The 25,070-nt window shown below is 45.6% G+C and overlaps 1 protein-coding gene across 3 annotated transcripts in view; it reads left to right on the top strand.

The window, feature by feature from the left end:
• MACF1 (microtubule actin crosslinking factor 1) overlaps positions 1-25,070 on the top strand; it is a 1,146,281-nt gene that overhangs the window by 35,719 nt on the left and 1,085,492 nt on the right. The window contains exon 1 of one of the 3 annotated variants that reach the window (XM_085648360.1): positions 20,101-20,546. The exons of the other annotated variants lie outside the window; for them this stretch is intronic. Within the exon in view, the coding sequence (XP_085504486.1) occupies positions 20,453-20,546 (94 nt within the window). The 5' untranslated portion in view covers positions 20,101-20,452. Of the gene's footprint in view, positions 1-20,100; positions 20,547-25,070 lie in introns of those variants that run through there. 3 annotated transcript variants of the gene reach the window in all.

The raw sequence follows: 25,070 nt of genomic DNA, 5'->3' as shown, positions 1-25,070 counted from the left end.
CGGTACTTTAAAAGCTTCTAGCAGGCGGCAGATCATTTGTGACTAACTGTATTTAACTGTATTTAAGTTGTGTGATTTTAGAGGCCAAGCAAACATTTGTGAATACCAACTACGTTCCTATGTTGGGATTTTCTGGGTGGTCTATGCACCTGACATGCTCCACCCAAGATTCCGCTTTCATTGGCCCGTAGTGCAAACCTTCTCACTGCAGATAATCCACTCTACTAGCAGAATTAAAATTGCCACCTGCAGCCAGACGATCTCTGCAGAGACAGATTCTACAAAGTGACACCGCCGATAGCTGCTTGTACACCTCATTACACCGAACGTTTTTGAACAGCGCTCTTAGAATTGCATTTCTGCCCATTCCACAGCGTTACAGAAGAAAATGAGCGTCCCCTTGCGCACATTAGGCCTGGGCGGTAAATTTCATTCCGCTCGCGGAATTTGCGATATTTTGACATTTTCGCATTCCACGAAGAGCGCGAAAATGTCGAAACTTTCGCAACCTGCAGCGAAAAGGAAGTATTTTTCTTGTTCGTGCTTTAAAAATGCATTCTTGCGCGTGCGGTCGCGACTTACCGGGTCCCTGCATTCGCTGACAAGTTTTCCTATCCGTTCGCACGCGCCACAAGATGTTGGATTGTTGATAGCCGGTCGCGCTACCCCGCGAGAGTTTGCGATCGCGAACACGTCATTGCGATCGCGAACAGGAAATAAGCATCGCGAGCAAGATGGCCGCGCCCATTAAGGACCGCATGGGCAAGTTGGAGATATATTTCCCCGTGAGCACGCAAAAACACACCGCGAACGGGCGGGAAAAGCAATCTCCGCATCTTCGCAAAAGTTTCGCATGCTCACGGAGATTTTGCGCAATTTCGCAATAATATGCGAAAGTTTATTTCGCAAATTCCGCCCACCCTTAGCGCACATACTATATTCCGCAAGGTAACTATTTTTCTGGGTTGAGGGGGTGTCGCTGACTGAAACTAGTGAGAGAGGAGAGGTAAACCCCCGGAGGGAGAGAGGAGGTAGTGTAAGCAGTACTGAGAAATGGGACATTGCATATTTTAAATATTTTACAGAGTAACCTTGGTTCTCATTCCCCAAAAAGGAAAAACAGAAAGACTAAATATTGAAACTTTTCTCTGTGGCTCTCAGTGGCCTCGGGATTGAGTGCCATAGTTCTAGGCAGGGGCGTAGCTTCAGCGGGGTTGTTTGGGGTGTCGCACTGCCCTAATACATGTATTATTTGATAAATAGTTGGGTACAGGAGCTTTCTGTCGGGTATGGTAGGATGTCTGTTCGATTCACCTGGGATTTTTAAATGCTCACTCTGACAAAAACACACACACAAACTCGTCTCTGTTTTGAAGGTCTCAAAATATGGTTATTTTACAAAAAACTGTCTTTTAAGTACCCCTTGCAATCCGAACTCCTTTCCCTTTCTACTTACTGGCCCTCAAGCCCCTCTCATGCGCTGCTTCCCATATAATAATTAACATGAACCCCTAGTGTGATTGTCGGAAAATCTGAAGCTCACTCCCCCCAGTCTTACTGACCAAGCTAGGCCCCCAGGTCTAGGTGGCAGTGGTGTGTATGATCACTGTCAGCACCCAGTGCCTGTCTCTCACACATCTTTCCTCCATCACACTGCTAGACTATGCGGCCACGACAAGATGAAGGCTCGTCAATGGGACCCCGATACCAAAACGTGTCCCACATGGGTACACAACAACCAACGCACCACCCAAGTTTCAGCCATACACTTCTCCACAGTGTAACATGCTACCTATCCGAAATGTGCTTCGGCACCCCACAACGGGGTATGAAGTGGTATGTAAATTAAACAAGTGGTAGTCATCTTAGGGTGCTTGTTCATAATATAAATATTTCTCCAGGGGCAGTAAATAGCAGGTCTTGCTCTAACTAATGTAATGTAATGGCATTCAATGTAGCCAACATGGGATAGTTGTTGAGGCAGAGATGGCCTTGGCTGGATTTGACCTTCTGACCTCCAGTTCCCAGCAGGTGTCTCCATGGGTATATGACTCGCTATGCCATCTCTCTGGCATTTTTCTGTATGGTCTTTGGGAGATATACCAGTGCTAAAAACAATGCCACTTCTGTCTGTAGTTCTTACTGTGTCTCTTTGGTCCCTGAGCCCAGTACCAGTGATGCCAATCGTGCCCTGCTTGTTGATGGTTTTCTCACAGAGGCCTAATATGGAACTAGAATGAGAAGGTTTTATCAGATGATGCATGAGAGACCTGAGGTGTGGCATCGAAGCATCCCATGCTGGTGCAATACAAACTGTGGAATGCACAGCAATTTAGGAGAAGAGGCTGCAGGGAATGAACAATGTATCAATCAGTAGATTTGTAAAGCGCTTCTTGTCACCCCTGAGGGTATACAGGCGCTGGATGCATGGGTTTCAGAGTACTTGTTTTGTTCACTCTTATTTCAAACATCACTTGTCAATAATGAGAGTTCAGGGTGTTCAAAGTAATATTGTATTTAGAGCGCCAATGAATACGTTTGCAAAAGTCTTGTTGTTTAGAAAACAGGGTGACCGGGGCTCCCGCGGTCAGTGCACTGTTCACTGGACATAGCTGAGGGGAGATCTGTTGTAGCCTTAGCTGGCACCTTCAGACAGCGAGCAGCAGGAGAGATCCCAGTCTGCATTTTTATGCCCCTCTCTGGACTGAACTTCATGGGCCTGTCTCTCCACTGTCAGGGTCTCCAATTGCTTATGGTATCCATGGGACCTGGGGGCGCCCAATGTAGTCACCAGTTCAGTATTGGAGACTGTGGAATATCTGTGAAGGTTCAGTTGATTCCACCCCAAAACTCATTCTACAATCTCACTGGAAGCACAAGGGCTCGTGGTAGAGGTAATTTAATGGCTACCAAATCACGATGACAGCATCAGCCAAAGGGCCAGTGGCTTAAGATTTAAAGTGCAGATGAAAAACCTCTGTGCTCTCTTGCTCAGGAAATGGCGCGACTGAGGCTACCAAGAAGATCGCATTGGAAAGGCTGCGGTAGAGGGGAGATTCAGGCTCAGCATATTCTCAGTGCTGAAATAGTCTTTGCAATCTATCTGTGTTGCAAAGGTCATTCATTTGGATAGAGTCATCTGGGCTGGAAGGCCCTACTGGCTCCTCGGTGGATCACTTGCTCACTGCAACCTCCCATAGTGCTCAGAGAACTCTCCTTGCTCTTTGTCCTCCTGGCCAAGAGTGGAGTCTGCTCCACTTATCGTCCAATGCAACTTCTTCTTTTTCCAGAGCTGTCACAGCAGCAGGGTTTGGGTCTAGCCTTGAGGGGATATTTCAAGAGAGATGTGCCTTGAAGTCCAGGTTAAGTACAAGTTACTGGCTCTGCAGGTTTCAGTACTTTGGGCTCACTGGTGTGAAGCCAGAGCCACCGAAAGTCCAGACTTCCCATGAAGGTGCATCTTCCTGGGCGTTCGCCCCAAGCTTTCACAGGGCAGGTATGGGACACGCTCCAGATGACTGGTTTCTGGAGTCCAGGGAAAGGCCTGTCGGACACTGTAGGTCTGGTTCCACTGTTGATAGGCAGTGCCAAGCACCACACCGGGGGTTTGTGAGCTCAGGCAATATTGTTGAGCAGGTATTTCGCTCCCTGACAGGAAAGTGAAAGATATTCCCCAGGCGGCCTGGACATCCACACGACCTCTATGCTAATACTACCGGAGCAGAAGGATGTAGTAGGTCATGTCCACACCATAGACTAAAAACAAGCTTCAGTAGATTCACAACTTTGTGCAGCATTTAGTATGTCTTCAATAGACACCACTAACTCTGCACATGCTCTCACACAAACACATAATACCCACTAAAGGAACTTACCAGACTTTACAAGGTAAGTGCTAGAGCCCTCTCCCAACCAGCCAAAGTTAAATAGGTTGGTGCTCCTCTCCCTTCGGTACCAACAATCAGTCCCCCGGAGTTGGTTTCAGCTGGCAAGAGGTACTCAATGGGTGGGAGGTACACTTTGGTACTTGACTGTGTCAGAGGTGTGTCTAATGTGTTTTTCAGGTATTGTACGCAGCATGAATTTATCTGTATGGAACCGAGAAAGAAGCAACATTGAATGAGGTGTGCTTTTGGGAGTCAATAGATATCTAGTCAATAGACATACTGGACTTGTAGGGTGTGCTGTCATATGTGCTGTCTAGTGTTTTATGATGGTAGACCATTGCGGGGAATTTAATGGATTCATGGATTTGGGTGTTACTCTATCATTACGATAGTTAGCTGTAAGGACTATCTGGGAGGTGGTGAATGGGCGTGGGATGCCTGTTCAGATTATATGGAACAAGTTCAAAAATATTGATCTATAAACATGTTTATAACAGAGTTTACGCTTGTGAATAGGCCCCAAAGTCTCAGGATAGGACTCCTGAGATACTCTCTGGAGTTTGAAGGCACTTGCTGACAAAACACAAAATGAAACAAGAAGCATTGTCGGTGCCATAGGTCTGGCTCATGAATGAAAGTACGTTTTGTGTCACTGATGGGTTTAGGTACTCAATAAGTCATCATACGGGCACTCTGTCGCTCATCTTTGCACTCATGCATCAATTCATACCTCCCCTGATTCATTCTCCCATTTACCCTCTTACACAGCCACAGTAAAACACACACACACTCAACAACATAAAATTGTTTAAAGGAATACAAGTAGAAAAGATAACATGCTGCCTTCTAAATATGGTGGGTATATTCTTGCAATAACAAAACTAAACTTAGCGGCAGGTGTCCGTCTTGTAGTGGTATTGTACATAGTTTCTCATTGTTTTATAGTTCTGGCATGGCCCCTACCTTTAGAATCAATGTGTTAGTCGATTTGGAATGGTAGAATAATTATACATTCTGCATTATGGATAACACCATTCTATAATGGTCTTCTGAATTAGAAGAAGTGGCCACATGAGATGTGGCGTACTGCAGGTGAAACAAGCGGTAATCAAGCGGCACACTAGCAATGCCTTGGTAGCTGCTGTAACCTCTTATGAAAAATAAAAAGAGGAGAAGCATTGCAAAGGTAAACAATAAAAGGAGAAAATTAAAAGCTAAAAGATTGGCCAACAAGCCTGATACTGAAACTATACATTTTCAGATGGTCATGTGATCAGAAAATGCAGTCATTCACAGGGCAAGACAGACAATGACTAGTGTGGACTCTCAAACACAAGGAGATGATGGACGGAGCACTGTAACTTTTCAGACACGACCCCCAGATCCGGGTTGAATCCATTATCATTCTTTACCTCACTTCGCCACCCCAGTTCAGACATGGCCATATGCAAATCAGTCTTGACCCTCTGCCTCATGGGAACAGTCCAGACCGAACTGCCAAGGCATGTCTTCCCTGGACAGGAAACATGCATCCTGGGACCGGTTTCGGGGTGACACCCCTCATCAGTCAGGCTAGCTTGAATCCAGTGTCAAAGTGAGCAAGGGACCCACGTCTGGGTATACCCTGCCAATTAAGGGCAAACAAAGCAAACACAAGGAGATGATGGACGGAACACTGAAAGTTTTCAGACACTCACCCCCAGTCACAGACCTCGGTTGAATCCATCATCGTTCTTAAGCTCACTTCGCCACCCCAGTTCAGACCCAGCTATATGCAAATCAGTCTTGACCCTCTGCCTCATGGGAACAGTCCAGACCGAACTGCCAAGGCATGTCTTCCCTGGACAGGAAACATGCATCCTGGGACCGGTTTCGGGGTGACACCCCTCATCAGTCAGGCTAGCTTGAATCCAGTGTCAAAGTGAGCAAGGGACCCACGTCTGGGTATACCCTGCCAATTAAGGGCAAACAAAGCAAACACAAGGAGATGATGGACGGAACACTGAAAGTTTTCAGACACGACCCCCAGATCCGGGTTGAATCCATTATCATTCTTTACCTCACTTCGCCACCCCAGTTCAGACATGGCCATATGCAAATCAGTCTTGACCCTCTGCCTCATGGGAACAGTCCAGACCGAACTGCCAAGGCATGTCTTCCCTGGACAGGAAACATGCATCCTGGGACCGGTTTCGGGGTGACACCCCTCATCAGTCAGGCTAGCTTGAATCCAGTGTCAAAGTGAGCAAGGGACCCACGTCTGGGTATACCCTGCCAATTAAGGGCAAACAAAGCAAACACAAGGAGATGATGGACGGAACACTGAAAGTTTTCAGACACTCACCCCCAGTCACAGACCTCGGTTGAATCCATCATCGTTCTTAAGCTCACTTCGCCACCCCAGTTCAGACCCAGCTATATGCAAATCAGTCTTGACCCTCTGCCTCATGGGAACAGTCCAGACCGAACTGCCAAGGCATGTCTTCCCTGGACAGGAAACATGCATCCTGGGACCGGTTTCGGGGTGACACCCCTCATCAGTCAGGCTAGCTTGAATCCAGTGTCAAAGTGAGCAAGGGACCCACGTCTGGGTATACCCTGCCAATTAAGGGCAAACAAAGCAAACACAAGGAGATGATGGACGGAACACTGAAAGTTTTCAGACACTCACCCCCAGTCACAGACCTCGGTTGAAGCCATCATCGTTCTTAAGCTCACTTCGCCACCCCAGTTCAGACCCAGCTATATGCAAATCAGTCTTGACCCTGTGCCTCATGGGAACAGTCCAGCCCAACTGCCAATTTTGTGTTGCATTTGCACCCTAGGAGGGAGGGAATTCCCAGACGTCGGCTCACTACACCACCGGTTTCAAGCTAGCCTGGCTGATGAGGGGTGATGCCTTGAAACAGGTCCCAGGATGCTTGATTTCCGGTTCATGGAGGACCTGGCCTGTCAATTCGGGCTGCACTGTTCCCTGGGAGAACAGGGTCAAAGCTGATTTGCAAATGACTGGGTCCAAACTGGAATGGCGGAGTGAGCAAAATCACGATGGATTAAACCCAGACTTGTGATGGGGGGTAAATGTTTGACAATGTTCAACATTCCAAACATCATCTTTTTGTGTTGACTGAACTATTTCCCCATGCAGTCCCCTGTTATGGATGGAAGCAGAATGTAAATGATGCTCAGACAAACCAATGGCAGAGGAGGGCTGACCCAAAAGCCCTCTATGTGTATATATACAATTTGCAGTTGATCCGTCAAATGCAAATTCCCCATGCAAGTTTCACAGAGAATTTTAGACATTGCTACAGCCAAAACAGCTGGACAGATTTACACCAAATTTGACAGAAAGCTAGAACTTTACCCAGAGAGTGTGCTTTTTGTGAATTGGTATATATCCGCTCAGTCGTTTTTGAGAAATTAAGGTTCAAAATGTGTAGATATCTGGATGGTTGGGTTCGTTGGACTCTTGTGGGAGTTCCGTGGGCATGCAGCTTCAAATAACAGAGCGATCTGATTGGCTGAGGGGCCTTTTTTCCCCCATTGGCCATCTAGCTTTGAGAGAAGCAAGAGGTTCCACGAGTCCTGTGGGAGCATGAGGCGCCCGCAAGTTCTGTAGGAGTTCATGCTCAAATATGCTGGCCACAAAATGAAGAAAATTCGGCATTCAGCAGTTTTTTAAACCCCCCGTCCTGAAAATTAAATAAAAATAAGATATTAGGGTGCAGGGTATGGGTACCCTGACTCCCCGATCATTTGTGCTGAGTTTAAAAAAAAATGTTTATTTGGGTTGCCACGATCCCTCAGGACTTCTGCAGGAGCCAGCACGACCCTCTTTATTCCTGCAAGAGTCCAGAGGGAGCACAGGGACCTGTCCTGGCTCACACTACAGTCCTGTCGGATCAGAAAACTATTTTAAAAAATGAGGATGTGAGAGATTGTGGTGGGTTGGCTGAGTATGGGTGGTTGGCTTTGCGGCTAGCCTGCACTTCCCATGGCCAAAGGCCATGTGCAGTGGGGGGTGGCCACCTGTAAGGGATTGTGTTCAGGGTTTGGCCCTACAGCCAATCCCAAACCGTGCACGCCATGTGTGTGGAGGGGTTGGCCACCCATGGAGGGTTGGTCGCAGGGCCTGGCCACATCCAGACCCTGTTGTTAACCCCTGCTGCACAAGGCACACGGGTTGGCATAGTTAGGTATGCTAATAAAATATTACTTTGCCTTAAAAAAAACCTAGAAATTCACTGAAAAACAAAAGGTTCTAATTAGTATGATAATAATATCTTACTTTGCATATTCTAAAAACCTTGGAAATTCACTGGAAGAAACTACAGTTAAAGTGACGTTATAGTGAGGTGAAAATATCAGTTTAAATGTAACATTTTATACTAAAGAAAAACTCTGAAATTCACCAGTTATAGCTAACTGAACTATACATCGCACCCTCGATTTGCACTTCTTATGACTTCACATATTATATAATTCATGACATGTTCAATGACATCATTGATAACCTCACTGATGACATCTGAAATGACATCAGTGAAGACAGCCCTGTGCATGGCGAGGGTGCCCTTTGTCCTGATGTGATGTGTCCTTGAGCTGTTATTTTCTAAGTTCTAAGTATTCTAAGTTTAGACCAAATGTCTAAGTTTACCTTTGTAAATCGGGCCCAGCGTGTCTTGATGCTTGGAGCAATGGAGTAATGTGCACCTTTCCATGTAGGTGAAGTAGTGATCTTGCAGTGGTGTTTTGGATCCTTGTTTTTTTTTGTAGGAAGAAGCACGGCTAATGGGTTATAGGCTGTTGGCAAAATTGATCCAAAAAAGGATGTCTTTTATTGTTAGCATTGCCTAGACAGTGATTTTAGTAACTTTATTAATATTTGCAATCAGGGATAGGTTTGACTTCTTGGTCACTCCAATGTTTTTACTGTATCTAGTCTTGCTGGTGGGGCCTCCAATTCCTGCCCATATTGAAGCGGGCTTCTGGTTGTTCCATTGTCCACAAGTCATCTTTGTTTTTGCGGAGTTGAGCTTCAGGTGGTTGGTCAACAACGATTCATCTCAGGCAAGGAGGCACTTATATGTATGTAAGAATGTGAGGTTTCTAGGTTTAGGATGATATCAGTGTTATCTGCCTAATTGCATTAGTGGAGATTATAAAATCTAATAGATCTGTTAAGCCAGTGTGTTAGAAGTTGAACAGAAGTGGAAAAACAATTGAATCTTGTGATTGTACCTTGTGATGCACCGCACTGTGGCGACTGGGGATCAGAGGTAAAAGAAGGCATGGCCATCAGGCTTTGTCTGACGTTGAGATAGGAGGATAGCCCTTTTATAGATTTTCTCATTATGCTGAGCTATTCTAGTCTCTGCAGAAGTTTCTGATGGTGTGCAGTGTCAAAGGCTATGGATGTGCCCAAAACTAATAATGCGCCCACTCCATTTTTGTCAGCTGTTGGCTTGAGGTCATTCTTTCAATGTGTCTGCTTAGATGGAACCTGGATTGTTGGTTAGAGAGTAGGGTATTTTCTTTAATAAAGGTGAAGGGCTGAGAAAATACTGTTTCCTCTAGGATTAGTCTATAGTTGTCATGTTTGATGGGTCTAACTTTCCTTGCTTGAGCAGTTTCTGTGAAGGAATTTTTCAGATCCGATGGAAAAGAACCGGTAGAAGTAAAGAAGGATCACAATACTCATTGCTAGGTGTTTGGCGCATATATTAAGTAGTATGCTTATGAATGTTTTTACTGGAGTGGGGTCTGTTGGGGATCCAGTTGGGTTACTCGCTTGTATCAGGCCATTTAGTTCTGTGATGTATAACTGTTTAAAGAAGGTGAAAAAACGATTGATATTTGATCCATGTGTCCCACTTTTTCTATCTTTTGCTTGTTTTGCATTTGCTATTTTGATTATGAGACAGTCTTCCAGTTTCTTATTTTGAAGATAAATTCATTGGTGATAGCATCAGAAAAGACGTATGCAAGAGGTGTGACAGAAACGATGCATTTTGGGACAAGGATACTATGTAATTCCTTCATGCGTAATTTTGGCATGGATGTGCGTATTGAGTAGTTTGTCTCTTTTGGCATTCCAATCGCCTTCTCATACGCACTGTTATGGCATAATAACAACATTCCTCCATTTTCAACATGATTTGAGCACAAAATAAGAGTGAATGTTAGAAATCATTAAACAGGGTCCAACACCTTCTAGGTAATAGTCTGAGTATAACAAAATACCAACAGCAGATACACAGACAGCATAGAGCTTACAAGAATCCCATATAGTCCAGGGCTATTTCAACGTTTTCTCAGACTTGGACTTGATGTCCTGTTAGTCCATTCATAAATGCAGGACTACAAGTGCCAGAATACACATACAAATCCTGGAGTTAATGAGATACTCACACATGGGCCTGTAAATCAGGAGAACTGTTGTAATTACAGGGTAATTTACCAGGCACTGTAGAGTGAGGCAGACCTGAAAACAGAAAAATATATGATCTATAAGCAATGCAGCATCGATCTTTGAAGGAGATAAATACATATTAATGATTACATAGGTAGAAAAGAGGAACCTCACTTCCTTATCAACTGTACTGAATATAAAACAGTGCGTAGATGGTGCTTTGGCGAGGAAGCAAGTGAAAACTCATTTTTTGAAGGCTGAATGATGAGCACCAGTTGCAATTCCTGCTGGGTGAAAACAAATGAGATGGCTTAAAAAACTGCTACATGCCCAGCAGTGTGACACAATATAAGGCGCCCGAAAGCCCAAAAGTATAAAAGAAGGACTGCATTACCGTAATAAAAAACCTACATGTTGCAAAGTGCAAAGCAACGTTTAGTGAAAGAGTTTTTAATTCGACTTAAGCAAGAGGTATCCAGGCTGCAGCAGAGATGAGAAGCTCACACCATGCAGAACCTGAAAATAAAAGAATTGTAACCTTTTCTTAAACGTGTTTAGGGCATTGGTCTTTCTAACATCAACTCATATGTAATTCCACCATTACCCCCATATTCTGAAGATGTTTGCTCCATAAAATACTTGTAATCTTGGGGACATCCATCTGTGCCTTTACATGTGATCTAAGAGACCTATAGAATATATGTGCCCTTATCGTGGTCTTCCACTGCACCGGCACTCCTTGAGGAACTATTTCAGCAACAGCAGCCAACGGAGTCGTTGCAGCGTGGGGCTAACATGATCACGCTGATTTAAGCCTGTCACCCTCTGGGTGCTGAATGTTGGATTTTAGCAGTCAACTGGGAGCTTCTTGAAGGTACCTACAAAGAGAGTGTCACCATATTCCAGCCTTGACCATGCTGCTGTCCATGCTGTCGCTAATCTTCCTTCTGGCAGATACGAGCACAGCGATGAAAGAAGACGGATAAGGTCGACTGTTTGACGTGGCCCTCCATACTAGATCTTAACAATAACCCCTCGAGTTTTGCCCACACAGAATTGGCTGATGTTAGTTTTGCCTGAATTCCAACATTCATAAAACTAAGCAGTGTTTGTGGTGGTAGACCCGGAAGCTCACCTAAATGAACTCTTTCTTGGTCGCATTGAGCAGATACCATATTTCCTGCATTTGCTTGTGCATTACTCCCACCAGGCTACTTAGGCCTATGACGTCCAACTAAATTTTTCCCTCAAGGGAGGAGGCACTGGGTGTATGAGCCTGTGGTTGCCGGTGGTGGTTTTTGGGACTGGCACATATTTTTCCGCAACAGATAATCCCCATGGGCATGAGAGCAAAAAATACACAGGGAGAAAGGAGGAGGAAGAGAAAGGCAGAAAAATCATCACAAAGGGAGAAAGAAGGAACTAGCAAGAGTAAGATAAAGGGGCAGAGGGTGTCTGGCAGTAGATTAAAGAGGCATGAGGTGGACTCAAAGCTACGCAGCTTTGGGATTCTGCGCTCTGACGTTTAATAGCTAAGCCTCGGGCTTCTTATTCAAGCCTTGGGCACCAGAACTGACTCATTTACCAATTAAGCACTGATGTTGTTGACATAATGTGAAAGCCTACAACTGTTGCTTCTAGCAGCTCTTGTAACGGGATCACATAGATGTTCAAATCATACGTGAGCTTTGTACTTCTCCACGTGCCGATTCCACAACACCTTCAGCCGTTCATGCATTTTAAACAAAAAGCAGTTTGCAAGCTGGAATTTGTGGATCTGAACTTACAAAAAGAAAAACCAGCAACATGTCCCTAAATACAAAAGGCTACTGACTACCAATCCATTAATGGCCTAAGTGACTCTCATGAAATGCGACTAGTTGGTGTTATTAACTTACATAGACTCTGGTCCAGTGTCTCTGAACTATAATAAACAGACATCACTAGAAAGTATTTCGATTTATTGTAGTATTTATGTCCCCTGCAGCAGCGTGGTGACCGTAAGGCAAGGTGACCAACATCCAGCTGGCAGAGCCAACAGAAAAAACAACATTTTTATATAGAACAAAATGCTTGACCCAAGATATCAGCTAGGGCAAGGCAGCAGCTTTCACAGCCTATAATAACATAACAATAAGAACAACACTTTAACTTAGCAATTAACTTGGCTAAAACTACAACACATCTCCTCCCTTATAACAAGACCCTAAAGTAGGAAGTTAACTATTAAGCAAAATACAAAAGGAAAAGAAATTAAACCAAAATAAAAACAAAACAAAAACTATTCTAAGCAGTAAAAGTAACCTAAAATAAAACCATTGAATCTTTTGGGGGTCACAATTACTCTCTTGGGACGGCAGTCCATAATATTTGCTTCCTTAATAGAGAATGATCACTCCTTTGGCCTGACGAGAGGGCAATCTCATCCTAAACTTCATTGGCAACATTATCTTCCTCTTTTCTATTGCCATCCTTGACATCCAACAAATTCCCTTCATCACACAACGAATAAGATAACGCACATGTATTAGGTGATAATGTTTCAAGGGATCATTTGACATTGGAATCTATAAGAAGAGAAAATCGTGACCCAAAATCAGCATCACAACATCTCTTGCTTTCTTATATGTCAACATTGGCATTAACTTCTCTATTCAGCAAGCACCCATCCACTTTGGAAAGCCTGTACATACTCCACCAAGAGGCATTAAGTTTGACAGATGATTTTCCACCCCGATAATTTTAAAAGCTTTGGAAAATGTAGGCTCATCCTTTTTGATGTGAAGTGGAAGTTTTAATTTTGACGCAATCTTCCACTTGCAACCTGACCCTAGTACGATTCATATTGATTTTATTGCTCATTCCAGTTCCAGACTGCCTTCTGACATAAACATTATATTTAGCTAAACAATATATCTTGTTGAGATCCGCGATGGGTAAATCTTGATAAATCCAAAAAGAAATGATTGAAGTCCTTTGTACCTGGCCCTTGAGCAGGGAAAATGGTTAGAATCCTGTGCATAAATTGGGTGAAGAATAAGCCCATATTTTTTCAGCAACAAAACCCTTAACATCTTAACCTTTAACTTTATTGGCTAAAGCCGCCTGCACAACCTCAAAAACAATTCTGTTAAACCTTTCTACGAGGCCATACATGTTAAGAGCATAAAGAGATGCTTTCAAATGTAAAATAAAGTTTGGAAACTTCAAAGAAGTAAATCCTTTGCCCTTATCGGTGACAAAACTAAATGGCAAGCCTTCATTGTGGGAAAACTCCCTTAAAACTGAATGGGGGTATCAGTGGTGGGTTGAGATACCCATTTTATCTCCACCCATCTGGAAAAATAATCAATGAAGACAAAGGCATGCACATTTTGGACCTTGAAAAACTTTCATATGGCCCTAAACAGTCCTGTGCCATTTTATCACACGGCCTGCTGGAAAAATGAGAGCAAATGCAATCCACTTTACTGGTAACTAAGGATTTGTCTAAATTAACGCAGATGGAATACTGCTTCACAAAACAAGACATTTGCTAACCCAATAAGGCCACCAAAATATTTCTCTAACACATTTCTTTGTAAGAGTCTCACCCAAGTGAGCTTACCTAAGAAGGGGGGGATGAATATCCTTGGGAGGAATAACAAACTGTTCCTTAAATACCATATCTCCAGAAACGGAGATGGAGTCTCTATCCTTCCACACAATTTAAAACATGAGACTTAAAAGTTTCTCATGAGGCCACCTCATATTGGAAAACTTCATGATTTTTTAAGCTCTTCATCAGCCTGAAAACATTCCACCTAAACTTCTTTAGACAACTCACTATTGAATATAGTCAACACATCTTCAAGAGAAGCTACCACACATTCGTCAACAATCGCAGAGTAACCTTCAGCAGATGAGTTAGGCAATTTGGATAAACAGTCAGCATATCCCTTGAATATAATCTCCCTTCCTGTGACCATCAGGAGTATCCAGAATCATGTGGCTTTCAGAAGGGCCATAAAAACCTGGCTCTTCCCGGTCTAGTTGGTGCCCCTCGTTTTCTCCACCCTGCAATGTTATTTCTGGTTTCAGCGCTGGGACGTCCCATTGCTGGGGCAGCTACATGCTTTATAAATTTAAGAACATTACATAACATAACAATGAGCTTGAAAGTTATACTTACACATTTTTGAGAGGATTCTAACCAAATGGGCAGAGGCCCTGCCAGTGCCTTTGCTATTAAGTAATGCAAGTAAGGATTTATGGTCAGTCTTGATGGCAAATTCTTTACCCTACAGATAAGTTTTGAAATGTTCCACCATCAATGCGCACGCCAAAGCCCTCCTTTCGATAGTGGAATACTTAGCTTCAGCACAGGAGAAGGGTGTGAGGCAAAGACAACTGTGCGTTCCACAGCTTGGTACCTTTGGTTGAGCATAGCCACAATCCCTTCAGCGCTGGCATCAACATAAAGATAACATCTCAATTTCTGATCAAAAGGAAATAGGGGTAGTGTATTGACTATGGAACACTTCAGCTGATCAAAGCATCCTGGTGTACTTTAATCCAATTGAACTTCGTGCCTTTTTTAGCAATTCCCTGAAAGGTAAAGTTAAGTGAGAGAATCTGCATTTGAACCTGGAATAAAACTCACACAATCCCAAGTAAGATCTTAATTGGTCTTTGTCAGTGGGTGTGGGTAACTTTTCAATTGCTTGAATCAGACTCAGCTTAGGGGAAATACCTATACCAGAGATGGTATGACCAAGATACTCAACCTCCTGAGTGGGAAATGTACCATTCTCCGTCTGCAATGCCATTTCCTTTTCTTGCAAAACATTTAATGCCTCTGACAATCATGAGTTATGCAAGTCAACGGAATCAGCAAAAAATAAAATGTTGTCTTGAAAAGTCATAACCCCCTGCATGCCCTAGAAAGTGTAAACACAAGTTTCCGGAAAACAGATGCAGTGGATGCTAGTCCGAAGGGCATGCGTACATACCTAAAAGCTCCATTAGGAGTGATAAATGTAGTCAGATTTCTGCAACATTCTTCCAGTTTGGTCTTTTGATATGCAGATTTGAAGTCTAAAGAGGTAACAAATGGTGCATCCTCAACTGTGCTAACAGCTCCTGAATTTTGGCCAGGGAATGACAGTCCATGATAATGAGTTTGTTGAGAGACCTCAAATCAGCACAGAACCTCAAGGAACCAGATTTTTTTTACCAACACAATGGGAGAAACTCACTCAGACGAATTAACTGGTTCAATTACCCTATCTGCCTTTAGTTGTTTTAGTTTAAGACTTAGATCTCTCCTGATACTAAGAGACACAGCTCTAAGTCTATGATTAACAGGAGATGCCCCAGCTTTAAGTTTAATCTCATGAGTGCAGGGCCGGACTGGTCGTGGCGGGCACCGGGCATTTCCCCGTTGGGCTGCCAGGGTGGAGGCCAGTTTTGGTCTCCTAGGGGCCGTTTTTGTTTTACGGGGGCTTAGCATTATCGGCCCCCTGTAACAAAATCGGCAAAAATTGGCCCTAGCAAACAGCTCGGCCGCACCCCTCCTCTCCCCCAGGGGGGCCAGTCAAGCAGTTTGCCAGGGCCGGTGTCGGTGTCCAGTCCGGCCCTGCATGAGTGAATCTCCTAACTATTCCCAACTCTTTTCTGAATACATCCTTGTACTGGGAAATAATACAATCAATACCTTGGTGATTGACCATACAACATGCTGGGATATCAGATGATGGATCGAGAATAAGTCCAAGGTTTCCTTGGTGCCTCCAGCCCAGAACATGTTGGCCATTCTTAATGACATATATCTTTCCCTGAATAGTGTGAAACACAAAATGAAATAGATCCCACAAAGTAACCTAGAATGTTAATAATAGATTTCCTCTAATCATAGGCTTTTATATTGTTATCTTCTTATACTCTTTTTTTTCCATTGTTCCTTGAAGAAAGCCTCTGATGCTAATCCACCAGCATTACAGATTTGACTCCATCAATCACAATTTTGCAGTTGGGTGGTTAACATGGATCAGTGTCAAATGATGTGAATAAAACTTTATCTTCACTGTCTTTGCCATCTAATGTCAAAATCATGTTCTCCTTATACTGAGTGTTTTGCGAAGTCTCAGTTTTATCCTTCATAATGGTGTTGATATGGCACTGTGACTTGCAAACACTTGAAAATGAACAAGCGTTCCACACTTGAAGCAATCTTTAGATAGAGCCAGACATGAAGATGTATTGAAATGCATACCAGAAACACATGTAGCACATTTGGATTTGTTAGCATTTCTTTTGATGGCCTAATTTCTGTTGCAATTGTGTACGAAAGCAACCTCTAAGTGGTTCTCTTTATCGTCATTAAGCATTTTGCATGATCTTATTGATCTCTCAATGCCTTTAGCTACTTCATCCACTTGAGAAAGTGTGGGATTTTTTAAGTCTAAGTAGCTGTTCCTGATTTTTTACTGTAGCAGTGCATAATCACTTGATCATGAATGGATTGATCAGTTAATGTGCCAAACTCACATGTTGCCGCTAAAATACGAAGTGCCGCAAAATAACCTTCTATAGGTTCATTAGTCAACTAATGTCTAGAATAGAAATTAAAGCATTCCATCACCACACTTGGCTCAACACTGAAATGCAACTTAAGTCTCTCGAATGCTTCACAGAATTCATCGTACTCCTCACTACTATTAGGAGCTTGAGTTCAGGTAAATGATCAAAAATCTCCTGTGCCTCAGCGCCTATCGTGTTCAATAACAATCCTTTCTTCCTTGCAGATGTGAACAAATTAGCATCTATGGCAATCACAGTGGCAGCTCCTCCGCTAAGGCGGAGGAGCATCGCCCCACTGCTTTTTGGAGTGTAAAAAAAGTAAAAATAAAATGATAATAACTGTATATTATTATCATTTTATTTGTTCTTGCTGCGGCGTCTTGGCGAGGCGGGCAGATCTGCTCTGCTTTCAAAGCAGGGCGAGGAGTGGTGGGCACTATGTAATTGCACATGAATGTTTGGCCGGCCCAAGATGCACACTTTGCATGTTCTCCACACAGGCTGCCTTACAGCCTGGGTGGAGAACATGCCCAGGCTCCCATTCACTGGCCGAGTGCTGAACCACGATGCTCAGACCAATCACAACGCTGCATTGCAGTGTTGTGAGTAGCTTTGGGGAGCCTGGGAGCCCGAGTGCTTCATGCTTCCTGTTTACACAGAAGGATGAGGACGGAGGAGAGGGAGTGGCTGGCCAGCTGGCCGGTAGATACGTGATTTTTTTTTTTTATTCCCCACTCGCTGCCCCACTGCTGCTTCCTGAGAGCAGCCGCCACTGGGAAATCATAACGGTATTGAATAGTCCTACCCATTTACTATATTTCATAGGTTGGTCTCCAGGGTTCTGGAGCAATGGAGGAGGAGGATTACAACACTGTTTCACTAAGAAAACAAAAAAAAACAAGTCTTAAATACCTGGGTGACTGATGTTGTTTGATAACAAGAAGTGATGTCTGAAGAGCAATGGTGTGCATTTGCGGCAGGCACCAGGGAATTAATGAAGCAACAGCTGTAAATAGAATACTTGAAACTATGTGATTGATGATGAGCATAAAGCAGTAATGCAAGGAAAACGACAGTGGTGAAGTAACTGACTAGAAGATAAAATGGCGCACATAAAGAAGGTGTCCGCTGGGTGGCTGTCGTCGCAACAATGCACCAAGGTCGAGATGGTGGTACATACAGGACAATACCACAGGTTGGTTGACAGTGATGAGAAGCGCACAGGGCAGCCGATGACTTAAATGGCATGATTCAGAGCTTAGACCTGCTCGGGTCTAAATCTTCAACTTTGAAAACTCGGCGATGTTAGGTGCTCCAAGTTTCAACCTTGTGAACTTGGCGAAGTGAGGTGCTGAAAGGTAACACTGCTTCTGCCAAGTGGAGATAGACTACTTCAGGTGGCGACAGGTCTTCACTTTGGGTTGAGTCGCCGAGGGACACAATGACCCAGAGTTGCTCCGCCGTAGTTAACACAACTGGGGACAACCTCATTGCCAATATGAAATATAATTAACAGGCATCACTTGAAGGTAAGTAGATGTATTGTACTTTTTATGTCCCCAGCAGCGGAGTGGTGACCGCAAAGCAAGGCGACCAACATCCAACTGCCAGATCCAAGAGAAGAAACAACAATTTTAGAACAGAACAAATGCTTGGACTAAGATTGCAGCTGGTGAGAGGCAGCAGCTTGTGGAGCATATAATAACAACAATACGAACATTACTTTAACTTAACAATTAACTAAATTAAAACTATACCAGTTTCCCAAACTGTGGGGTGGTCGCAAAACGATTTTGGTGGGTCGCTATAGTAAAAACCCATAAGTAAAGATGCCTTTAAATTCTGTATTCATCGCCTCACATTTGCCGCACTTCCAAGACAGAGGTCAAATGTCAAGCTATGTCTTCTGATTCACAAACTTCTCTCACTTTGCAGAGAAAAAAAGTAAAGTGAATTTTGTGACATTCCGGCTGACATACACAAAGTGTGAAAGGAAATGAAAGGCTGTAGGATGTTATTTAGTTCTAGCACACAACAAAATGTATATACCTGTAGATGAACTGTACTCGTTCAACAGTTGTAATCCCAAAGCGTAATGGAAACAAAGATTTTCATAGGATCAGAGCAAATTAAGACAATATACTTGGTGATGCAGAAATAAATATTCACTGCAACTCTGTTTCCACACATTATCACGTGTGTGCAATATAGTTTTCTCTATAACACTGTACGTCTGTGCAAATTTTGTGACCAGTTCAATAGAAAATGCGCTGTCTGCAAAAGACAATATGCTACCACATGATGCTTTTAGTTGCATTAAACGATTGCCCGCCTCATGTCCATTAAAGCCAGATGGGTTGCGAACGTTTGCCATACTAAAAGTGGGTCTTGCTTCTAAAACGTTTATGAAGCATTGCTGTGGACAGTGAAGAATGAATACCCGTGCTGTTTTATTGTACAATGTATAAAGTCTCTCTGAAGAACAAACAAATAAATATTGCACACAGCCGCCTTTTGGCAATACAGTTACGTTCTTCCATAGACATTTTAAGGCATGGGCAAAGTGGGCTCTGTCCCAGGGGACCCAGCCTTTCAGGGACCCCGGGTGATGTGTGAGGGACTATTACAGCATTTTGCAGAGAAATGTTTCATGCAACATCCAATAAAAAATTATTTCAAAACAGAGCCTCACATATAAGAACTGGGAGGATGTTACAGAAATTAGTTGAAGTCATATTAATGAGCTGATGCTGTTGTACAATAGTAAAACCTCACCTCACTATTCCTGAATATTAGATGTACATTTAGAATGTGGACGAGTGTGCCTGTGCACTCCCGCTGACCTGGACACGGAGGGCATGAAACAGCTAAAAATGGGTCATAAATTCAAAGCTGTTCCGAACAGAAGGTCCCAAAATATGGTTGGCCCCAATATTCAGAAGATGACTCTGCCTTCACCATGCCACTAAAATGCTCTTTTGTATAGTTTGTGGCTCGCTGTGTGGTCTTTGCAGGGTGCATGCAGCATCTCTGACAACAGCAGTGACTGTTTCCTACGGGTCTCTCCGTGCAGTACCGTCAGGGCCAGTGTCTCGGTGCTCTAGATCGTGGTTTACATTTCCCCGCTGGGTGGCGCTCCTCCCCCGTACTTCGAGTTACTTCACCCGAGCTGCTGGCCCTCATTCCCTCGCCTGAAGTTACTCCCTTCCGAAGCCCTCTCTCCCCGCAGGGGGCGCTGTTCGGTGCGGGCGGCGCGGCCTGAGTCAGGGAGGCGGAAGCGGGAGGAGATACCGGGAGCCGGGAGAGGGGCCTGGGGAGGAGCCGAGGCAGAGCCGGGGACAGGGGAGCGCAGAGCTCCCAGCGGCGCCGACGAGAAGGGAGACAGTGACAGGAGACCCGGGGCGGGAGCAGCGCACGGCCAGGAGAGGAGAGGACGAAAGCAACGGAGGAGAAGCGCAGACTACAGGGCGGATCAGTACAAAACAAACAGGGAAGCGGGACCGGAAACACTGAGATCCCTGGGAGCTAGAAGAGACCCAGCAGAGGAGCGGACCCGGTCCGCACCCCCCGGCGGGGGCAGTTCTCCCCTATGGCCTCCTACACTCCGGGGCTGCTGCCGGCCTCCCGCAGCCAGGAGAAGGAGTATGTGCGGGCCTACGAGGACGTGTTGGAGCGCTACAAAGGTACGAGCACAGCCCGGGTGTGTGGGGGTCACTGAGGGTGCTGGAGGACTATGAAGGCTTTGGATCTACCTTTCTATGTGCTTGGGAGGGTAGGGGTGTCAGAAGCTGGTGCTGAGACCGCGGTGTGCAGCTGCTGTTGAAAACCCGGGGTGGGGCTCTTATGGTCGAGGTAGCATGAGGTCGGAGGGGTGCTGCACCCTAAGAGATCATGAAGCAATCTTGAGACAGCTGTCTTGAGAGTGCCCAACCGGAGGAACCGGTCCACAGCGAAGCAGACCCAGCAGCTGTTAGGGACAACGTGTGATGTCAGGGGCGCCAGATGTGGCGTGCCTGGAGAACCAGGAGTTAAGTTCACAAGGCCACATATGTCATTCTGTAGAGGGAATCAGATGTGGGATCTATAAGGCTGCACATGCGGGGAGTCGAGGTCACTGGTATGTTGTGAGGTGCACCATCCTTGGGGTGCCAGGAAGTGTGTCGGAGGCCTCAGCATGGGTGTTTCAGGGGGACATAATGCGAGGTGTGCATCAGCCTCGGAATGTGAGGTGCTTCAGTATTGGTGTGGCAGGAACATTAGTTCTTGGGTGTCAGAAGGACGATCTGTAGGCTGGTAGGGACCTTGCCTTGTTGAGAGTAGTAAATAACCCTGGTGCTTTATGGGCTCCAGATGTATAGTGGTAGTAGGAGTATAGCAGGCGTGTTATGTCATCAGCACTCATAGTGCATCGAGGTGTCACCCCTGGAATGCCAGGAGTCCCAGATGTGTGAGATGAGGTGCAGCCTTCTCGGGGTGTGAGATGCATCTGTTCTGTGTTGGCAGGTGGGCTACGTCTTCCCTGCCTGTGGCTCCAGGTGCTGGCTGTTTGGATCCTCAGCCTTGACTATGAGCAGCATCAGTCTGTGCCCAGATGTGGTCTTAGAAGCACTAGTTGTGGAGTGATAATAGTACCAGATGACCTAAGCCACCAGCGCTGGATGTCTGGTGTCAGGAGCTCTAGATAAAACACCACATGAGCCGTAGATGCACACCCTTGCGGGGTATCAGAGCACAGAATGCGAGTGACGTCAGGAGGTGCACCATGGTGACACTGGGATAGGTGTAAAGGCCTGGCTGATGAGATGGCATTGTAGAAGAGGTCTGGGGACACCCAGGGGTAGTATGATGGCACACTATAGGCCTTGTGAGAGTATGCAAGAGGGCACCCTGGAGCAGGTGTTAAGGGTATTTCCTTGCTAAGAGCACACTGGAAAATGTGCCCTCATTGTGGATCTCCTTGAAGCCTTTGTCGCAGTGAGCCCATGCCAAAGGATCGGAGAGCTCACAGTGGAGGGGCTGTGTATGCCCGGTCAGGGTGATGACGCACTAAGGATGATTGTGAGGTTTTGGCTCTCATGAGAGCGCACTGGAGGTATTTTGAAGACATACTGGAGACCAAGTATTTGGATCAAGTCATCGAGCACTGATCAAAGAAAGCAGAGGAGTGTGCACATAATACATAAGCTGTCATCAGTATTTCATTTAGGGCTGTCCTAGCTCCAAGGAGCAGCAGTGTGCTTTACAGAGAACATTATTGTAATTGTATTTATATTGCCCTTACTACCCTTGACGAGGCATTGAAGCGCTTTGTAGCAAGTAGCACGCTATTCCAGAACTCAGTTATTGTATGACTAGTATGTCAAAAATGAGGTTCTCTACTTAGAACAATATTTTGTGCATTAAGTCGTTGACATCTTATGACAGAAACCAGTATGTGTTGAGGCATTACATTTTTAAGTAGGTCTTTTCAGTATATACTGCATCCATCTGTGTTGCACGGCATATAAACCATGCTCACACTACTGATGATACTCAATCAGAGAGGAAAAAGAGACTCCGGCCTGTATTGTAATCCATGAGACTGGGGCATGTTGGTGGCCAAACCTCTACAGTGCTTAGAGACCATACGAACAGAAAAACAATGCTCTACAAATTTCGTTAAAGTAATATACCATAGTCCTCATATAAATCAGAGTAAGTTAAAATCATTTGATCAGATTTTTGACCAAGTGCCGAAGCCAGGCTTCTAGGGTCTAATGTCTTCTGCCCCTGTCTCTCTTTGTAAGAGATGGGCAGCCACTGCTGTCACCTTGCTGGTGTATTAGTGTTGTGTTGGGCACATTGGTGGTAGGCCCATCTTGTGGGTCGTTTAGGCTAAAGCTGACAATACTGATGATGTGTGTCAGACAAGTATTAGTGCCAGTACATTGTTAATGGGTTTGTGCGGGGCCAAGTTTGAAGAATAGTATTAATGGTGCCATGTTTGTGTTGGAGTTGAACGGTTGTGTAACTGGTTTGGGGAGGTTGGTGACTGCAGTGTCTAGTGACTGGGAGATGCGGCTCTCTGATCTTCTCTTTCTTCTGTCAGCTCAGTAGTAGAAGGACACGGACTAAAGCCTCACTGCTTCTACGTTTCCGTGAGTCCGATATGTTAGACCTAAGTATGTGGTGTTTGCATTTGCCACAAGATAGCACACTATTTGAGATGCAGCTTTGATAAGGAAAGTGCAGCCTGGAGTTGGAATGATTTCTCTGGTCTGGTAGGATTGCTCATTGTGTTGTCTATAATAAGCTTTCTCGGACCCCTTGTGTCTGAAAGTTTGCAGGAAACGAGCTACCTACGCATATACCTAAATTTAAATCGACACTAGACAAGAACGACAAACCTATAGAATGGACCCATTTTCTTACCTGCTGCAACATCATACATCCCCTTCTCCAGCTCTGTCCTGGCTCTTAGCTATAAATGTGATCCACATCTTTGAAAGCCCGTGGGCTTTTTGGAATTATATTGTTTCTCCTGGCACAGCCATGTGCAAGGGCCGGGCCGTGCTGCTATAATACCAGCTTTAATGTTACACAGTTTACTTGACAGTATAGTTATTTGCAAACCTCTGTTCGCACACAATCGCAGTCTTAAAACAAGCCACCGTGCCGCTAGGCCATCTCTCAAACACAGTCAGGCCTGCTGGCTTTGTCAGTGCTCACGTGTCGTGGTCTTGGGTTACCGGAGTCAGCCGGAGAATGCCCCAGGATTTCAGTTCTCATTTTTTAGGTTAGTGTGTCTCGTTTTTGAGGCAACCTCTGGAACTAAAACAACAAATGGTTAAGGTTTTCCTAGCACCGGCCAGGCTGCCTTTGAATGTTCTGTGGTCCAGCGCCTTGCATCGGGCTCCTAAGCCGCTCGTCGAGGCCCCACGTGCTCCAGGCCCTGGGGAGGGGTGCCGGTTGGCTGAATTGGGTGAGGCATTTTCTGTTGCTGCTCTGGTGAGCGGTGGTTAATTAACTGTGCAGCGCTCCATGTTGTTGATGCTTACCCTGCATGGAAACAGGCAGAGGCCGATCCAGGCTTGTCGTTGCCATCACCTGGGTGTTGGGCAGGAGATGGTGCGGGGGATTGGAATCCCGGCCTTGTGCTCTGACGCACTGTGCGTGGCCCAGCTCCTGGGTGTAGTGGCCCCTGCATTCGCGCAAGGCTTTTGTGGTAACATTATTGGTGATGAAAAAGGAGTGCTGCTCGCTTCTGTCGCCGCACTCGAGACCCTCGGGCTGTCACATCATCTGTGGGTCAGCTCAAGGGCACCAGCTCTTCCTGGTCTAGTCACAGGCCCAGAGGTGACAGTATTTGTGGGTCAGCTCGAGGGCACCAGCTCTTCCTGGTCCAGTCACAGGCTCAGAAGTGACAATATACGTGTCTCGGCCCGTGGGCACCAGCTCTTCCTGGTCCAGTCACAGGCTCAGAGGTGTCAAGGCCCGTGGGCACCAGCTCTTCCTGGTCCAGTCACAGGCCCAGAGGTGACAGTATTTGTGTCTCAGCCCGTGGGCACCAGCTCTTCCTGGTCCAGTCACAGGCTCAGAGGTGATAGTATACGTGTCTCGGCCCGTGGGCACCAGCTCTCCATGCTCCAGGCACAGGCCCAGAGGTGACAGTATACGTGTCTCGGCCCGTGGGCACCAGCTCTCCATGCACAGGCCCAGAGGTGACAGTATCTGTGTCTCAGCCCGTGGGCACCAGCTCTTCCTGGTCCAGTCACAGGCTCAGAGGTGACAGTATACGTGTCTCGGCCCGTGGGCACCAGCTCTCCATGCTCCAGGCCCAGAGGTGACAGTATACGTGTCTCGGCCCGTGGGCACCAGCTCTCTATGCTCCAGGCACAGGCCCAGAGGTGACAGTATCTGTGTCTCAGCCCGTGGGCACCAGCTCTTCCTGGTCCAGTCACAGGCTCAGAGGTGACAGTATACGTGTCTCGGCCCGTGGGCACCAGCTCTCCATGCTCCAGGCCCAGAGGTGACAGTATACGTGTCTCGGCCCGTGGGCACCAGCTCTCTATGCTCCAGGCACAGGCCCAGAGGTGACAGTATCTGTGTCTCAGCCCGTGGGCACCAGCTCTTCCTGGTCCAGTCACAGGCTCAGAGGTGACAGTATACGTGTCTCGGCCCTTGGGCACCAGCTCTTCCTGGCACAGGCCCAGAGGTGACATGATTTT

The sequence above is a fragment of the Triturus cristatus genome, chromosome 3_2 (genome assembly GCF_964204655.1).
Source record: "Triturus cristatus chromosome 3_2, aTriCri1.1, whole genome shotgun sequence".
NCBI lineage: Eukaryota > Metazoa > Chordata > Amphibia > Caudata > Salamandridae > Triturus > Triturus cristatus.
This window is presented reverse-complemented; position numbering and strand designations above follow the sequence as displayed.